Source organism: Chenopodium album, chromosome 15 (genome assembly GCF_948465745.1).
Source record: "Chenopodium album chromosome 15, dcCheAlbu1.1, whole genome shotgun sequence".
NCBI classification, from domain to species: Eukaryota; Viridiplantae; Streptophyta; class Magnoliopsida; order Caryophyllales; family Amaranthaceae; genus Chenopodium; species Chenopodium album.
Window position 1 is genome coordinate 15,062,236 of NC_137848.1, and position 6,130 is coordinate 15,068,365.

Below are 6,130 nucleotides of genomic sequence, written 5' to 3' on the forward strand. Positions count from 1 at the left end.
TTCATAACCACTTTCTTTCTCTACTAATTCTTTGACCTTCTTGAAAGTTTCAAAAGCTTCAGATTTATTTTTTAAGAAATAAGCCCATGTCTTTCGGCTATAATCATCAATGAAAAGCATAAAGTATGAATTGTTACCGAGTGAAAAGGGTTTGATAGGTCCACATAAATCTGAATGCACTAACTCAAGTGGCTTTTGAGCTCTTAAATTAGTTTGTTTTGGAAAGGGCTTCCTTGAATGTTTGCCCAGCAAACATGCTTCACAAAATTGATTCGGATGATCAACATGGGGTAATCCTTGTACCATTTTCTTGTGACCTGGTTCCTTTAGTCCTTCAAAATTAAGGTGATAAAATCTCATATGCCACTTCCAAGATGTATCTTCAACACACGTCTTCAAACACATAGGTCCAATTGTTTGTAAGTTTATCAAGAACATTCTGTTCTTTGTCATAGAGACTATGTCTATAAGCTTAGAGTATCTATCACGTAGCCACAAATTTTGTCCCTCCATTATTATTTTACATCCATTGACCTTTAAGAGTTGACCCACACTTAAGATATTACTTCTTAAGTTAGGAATATAATAAACATCCGGAATTAATTTGTGACTAGAATCCTTTATTTCAATCATTATCATACCTTTCCCTTTAATCTTTACTTTTGAGCCATCGCCAAAAGTAACATTCCCTGTCACGGTTGTATCTAGATCAACAAATTTATTTTTGTCTCCTGTCATATGATTACTTGCTCCATTGTCAAGATACCATGTGCAATTTTCATCTCTCTTGTCTTCTATTTTTAGAGCTAATAGCATGGTTGAATCTTCTACATCTTCTTTATCTTCAATAAGATTTTTTTTTCTTGCACCTTTTTTGGATAACATTCCCATGCAAAATGGCCATATTTATCACAATTGTAACATTGGATATTAGCTTTGTTACTGTTTCTTTGAAACTGGCTCGTCCATCTACCTCTTCCTCGGCCTCGACCTCTGGTAGAAGTTTCACCTCTAACATAATTATTGGTGTTTTGGTCTTCTCTTCCTCTTCCTTGGCCACGTCCACGTCCTCGTGAACCGCCTCTACCACGTGATTGAAATCTTTGCTTATCACGTGTGTCTCCTTTATTATTAAAAAAAGATTTTAGCTTGCAACACTTATTGCTCATCTTCCTTTTTACCTTTTTTAACTATTCTTTGTTCATAGGCTCTAAGAGACCCATTTAATTCATCAATCGTCATGGAATCCAAGTCCTTATTGGCCTCTTCGATAGCAACCACTACATGGTTGAAATCGGAATTAGGAGAGCGTAGTATTTTTTCAACTACACGAGAATCTGGTATTAACTCACCAAGCCTCTTCATTTGATTCACAATGTATAAAACTCTTCCAAAATAATCAGAGATGGATTCTTTATTAGACATCTCAAGATGTTCAAACTCTCCTCTTAGAGTTTGAAGTTGAACCTTCTTTTCTCTACTTACTCCTTCAAACGAATTTTGAAGAGTATTCCATGCTTGTTTGGAGTTGGTTGCATTAGCAACTTTCTCAAACATATCATCATCCAATCCTTGATGGATGACCGTAAGTGAATTTTGATCCTTTTTCCTCTCGGTTTCCAAACCTTGTTTATCTGCCTCATTTAATTTTGAGTCATCTTCTAGTTGTATAAAACCTTTTTCAACAGTCTCCCAAAATCCTTGTGCGCTGAGAATAGTTTTCATTCGTAGAGACCACTTATCAAATTTTCTTTTGTGAGTTTTGGGTATTGAAAAGGTACGACATTATTTTTTGTTGCCATATATTATATATAGCGTGGAACACTTTGTTGGAAGCATGTTGGACACACAAATATATTTGAGACAGTAATATAGAGAGGAAAACAAATGCACTAAACAATAACTCTTATCTCTTATAAAATGTGTGTCTTACTTTTTCTATTTCTTTCTTCTTAATACAAAATGAGTACATATTACGTTTATATAATATTGTGTATGCTAATAAATGAATGTTTTTTTTCTTAACATTCGCTCTTTCTCTCATAATAATAGCATTCCTAATTTCATTATTCATGAATAAGATTTAATTAGCTATTTGTAGTAAATGTCAAGTTTATCACTTTTTAACAATTCCACCCCCGTTAATTCATCCCTATCCACCCAAAAACCCCACCCCACCTCCTCACCTCCTTCATCCTTTGAAGCTCAATAGAACAAGCACATACTTAAAAAAAAAAAAAATTCAAATACTACAATGCTACTTTTGGCACATCGAAATTTCTGCTAATTATTCCATCCTAAACACATTGGTGGGCTAGAGGTGGGCATGGGCCGTGCCGACCAGCGGGCGGCATGTGCCCAACACGAGATTTGCCCGGCACGGCACGAGCTCGCAAGCGGCACGGCACGGTGACTAAGGAGTGGGCCTTGGGCCGTGAACACGATTTCAAGAATCCGGCACGAGCAAGACACGAACCCGCGAGTGGCACGGTATGTAGTTTAGTCCGCCAGCACGGCACGCCAGGCACGACCATAAAACAACATAAATAATAATAAATAACTATAAAAATAAAAAGGCAAAATTGGCCTAAACACTCTGAACTATGACTTGGGTGCACCCAGCACCCTGTACTTTGCTTAGTAGTCAAAACACCACAAACTGATGATTTAGGTGCAAAGCGCATCTTTAGTGAGTTTTCCGGTCACCATTCTCGCGCGGAGCCGGTGAATTAAAATTTTATTTTCTCGATTTACGTGCTGAAAAATATCCCGATCACCATTCTCGCCGGGCCATTTTTTATTTTTACCAAATCGAGAAAACAACACATTGGTCACCATCCGCTAATTAATTAAATAGTATATCCATTTTAAAAGTTGTTCAAAAAAAATAAAAAATAAAAAAATTATGGGCGGTCCGGTACCCGGCACGGCACGCACGTGGGCCATGTGCTGTCGACTGGGGTGTGCTAAATGGTGGCCTAACACGCCAAGATCCAGGCACGGCACGGTACGACATGAACCACCACCAGACACGGCCTGCCGCACGTTGCCCACCTCTAGGTGGGCTTAAATCAGTTATAGAATAAAACCCTAATTTTCAGTTAAAAGTCCTATTGAAAATTAGAAAACCTAACAAAATTAACAAGCAATTTCATTAAATAAATTAAAACAACTTACCTTCCTAGAAATTAGGTTAATTGCAGCAATTCAAGCTTAATTTTCCATTATGGTTTTCTTGAAAATATATTTTCAATGAAAATTAATTTTTTTATTAAAAATATTTTACAGAGTAAATCTAACTAAACATGCATGGTTTAAGTCTCTATTCTTTTGAGCTTCTGGGCAGAGCAGAGCAGAGCATAGCAGAGTAGGGTTCAGCAGAGCAGAGCAGAGCAGATTAGATTTCAGCAGAGTAGAGTAAAGCAGATTTCAGGATAGTAGAGTAGAGTCGAGCCGAGCAGTAGGGGTGTTAAAAAAAACCCGACCCGCTTGACCAGACCCGAAAACCCGAAGACCCGCAAATTACCCAAAGGGTAATTAGTGAATTTTTTCCAATTTTTCGGGTCGGGTACCCAACCCGGTAAAAAGCTCAAGTTTCGGGTTGGGTCATGGGCCGGCTGCTGAATGACTCGGGTACCCGTTAATAACCCGAATATTTTTTTTTGTTTTTTTCTAGAAAAAACCACTAACCTAGCTAGGGTTTACTTTTTACTCTATCTGTTTGTTTCCCATGCGCCTCTAAAAGCCACTCAACCACTTTCTTGGTCTTTCTTGGTCTCTCATGTCACAGTCTAACTCTCAAAAGCTTTAGATTTACATTCATCAATTATAAACTACTCTATAACCTTCTCAAATCTTAGCTTCTCAGCAAACTCAACATCATGCTTCCCAAATTCTACACCACCAAAAGAAAATAATCAATTACGAACCACCACAAACCTGGAGCAGCGGTGGGGTCAAAAATCGCAACAACTACGACGACGGAGGAAAAGATAAGGTGGAGATAGGCCAGAGTATTCATATCTGGCCGGAGTATTTACAATAGCCCTCTCTCTGTTTGGTTTTCCCTCTTCACTCTACTTGCCCACCACAAATCTGCTATACCCTCTAATCCTCTATCTCCAACAACCCCACACTCCACCAATTGAAGATTTAGGAGCATTTTTTTTGTGGGAATAATGGGGAAATTAATTGTGATACTGGTACTTCATTTCATTTGTTTCAACAAGCAAATAGAGTAAATCTAAAGATATTATTCCATATTATTTAATTTCATTTTTTTGTTTAATATTGTTTAATCGGGTACCCGTGACCTGACCTGTGAAAAGTGGGTACCCGATTCTCGAGTACCCGCTTTTTGCGGGTCGGGTCATGGGCTGAGCACTTGACTACCCACAAAGGCGGGTACTTGCCTCTTCGGGTACCTGAAAACCCGGGTACCCGATAATGAACAGCCCTACCGAGCAGAGCATAGAAGATTTCGACATTATTATTATTATTATTATTATTATTATTATTATTATTATTATTATTATTATTATTATTAAGTGCATATACCATTGATTTAAATGTGTACCATATTTAACATAGGTTAATAGTAGTATAGAAAGATAAAAGACAATAGTTTAACATATTCAAATTATTACAACCGCATATCAAAATAGGAACGTAATTAGATAAGAGTTTAACATCGTGGTGAATTTACCATCTACTTCCATATGATTTTCATTTTCATCATCTTGCTTTGATCTTTGTTGTTATCACATATTTTAAAGCACACAATTTTTTTGCAGTTTTTTTTTTTAATTATTTTTATATAATTGGTTATTATTATTAAGTAAATTTATGTATTTAGTATTATTATAAAATATTAAGTATTGCTTTTCAAAAAAAAAATATTGAGTATTACTATTCCCTAAAAAAATATTAACCGTTTGATATTATTATTCTCGGTAAATAGTAGAAATTGTTATTATTTTTATTTCAAAAAAAAAAAAAGAAATTGTTCAAATTATTATTATTATTTTTGAAGAATTGTTATAATTATTTGAAATTATTAATTAATAATATTATCAAACATTAATTCTTAATATTTTGAATTATTAATTATCATTATTGATAATTATTGTTATTAATTATTATGAAGAATAAATACTAATTATTATTGATATTAATAATTATTATAATTATTAAAATAATAAATTATTATTATCATTAATACAATATTAATTATTCTTATTGAATATTAATTATTATTATTATTATTATTATTATTATTGTTGTTGTTGTTATTATTAATTATTATTTGAAAATAGAGCAGATTTGATCTAAGCAGAACAGAATAGAGCAGATCTGATCTAAAGAACGACGCCTAAATCGATTTTATTTGGAAAATTGGCGTACTACACTGCATAATTATGCATATACATACGACGAATAATATACCATACTGTCGCTTGGTGTAGTTGAGCCTTATTTCCAATAATGCTAGGGTACACAGTCGTGTACAGTCGTCACTTTTAAATTTGTACAAGTTTCCGATGTCTTAAACGATCGTGCTATCACGCTGTTCAATCCATACAACAATTTCCTCTTTGTTTCCAACTTCCAAGTCAATCCATCCATATCCACAACTTAAAAATAATAAAGCACGACACACGCTAAATAATTAAACTAAACTGAAATGGTTGAAAAATGATGATTGTGAATTTATAATCTAACCATCATCTATTGAACATGTTGTATTGTTATCCAAATAACAGCCAGCTGCGCATAACAGTCGAATGCAAGTAGCTATTATATACGTCGCTCGTATACCTTAATTAAAGAAAAAGGTCATAAAAAGAAAAACCATGTGCCTATAAAAAAGGGCAGTGTTATTGATCCAATCAATATATGAGCAGTAGCCAACAATACTTTAATTAAAGGCAAAGGTTAGTAGTCATAATTGTTTGGGGTTGATGATGGTAAAGGTTATGTTTTTGTTAGTCATGTTGTTCTCCTTGTCAACCGCCTTTATTGTGAGAGAAGACGATTTGGCTAATGTATATCAGCTGGATTACGGAGCAGGGCTTGGTGGACCATTGGCAGCTATGTCAGGGCCTTTGCGGATTACACCGGAAAAACAGAA

The 6,130-nt window shown here is 34.9% G+C and overlaps 1 protein-coding gene across 1 annotated transcript; it reads right to left on the reverse strand.

The window, feature by feature from the left end:
• Positions 1–1,158: 1,158 nt before the first annotated feature.
• Positions 1,159–1,725, reverse strand: LOC145580885 (uncharacterized). Its single transcript, XM_081637968.1, has one exon. The coding sequence runs from the start codon at positions 1,723–1,725 to the stop codon at positions 1,159–1,161; it is 567 nt and encodes a 188-aa protein (XP_081494094.1).
• Positions 1,726–6,130: the final 4,405 nt, after the last annotated feature.

What these genes read in the sequence shown, in the direction of transcription:
- LOC145580885 (XM_081637968.1), bottom strand. Translation starts at nt 1,725, where the DNA reads ATGAAAACTATTCTCAGCGCACAAGGATTTTGGGAGACTGTTGAAAAA.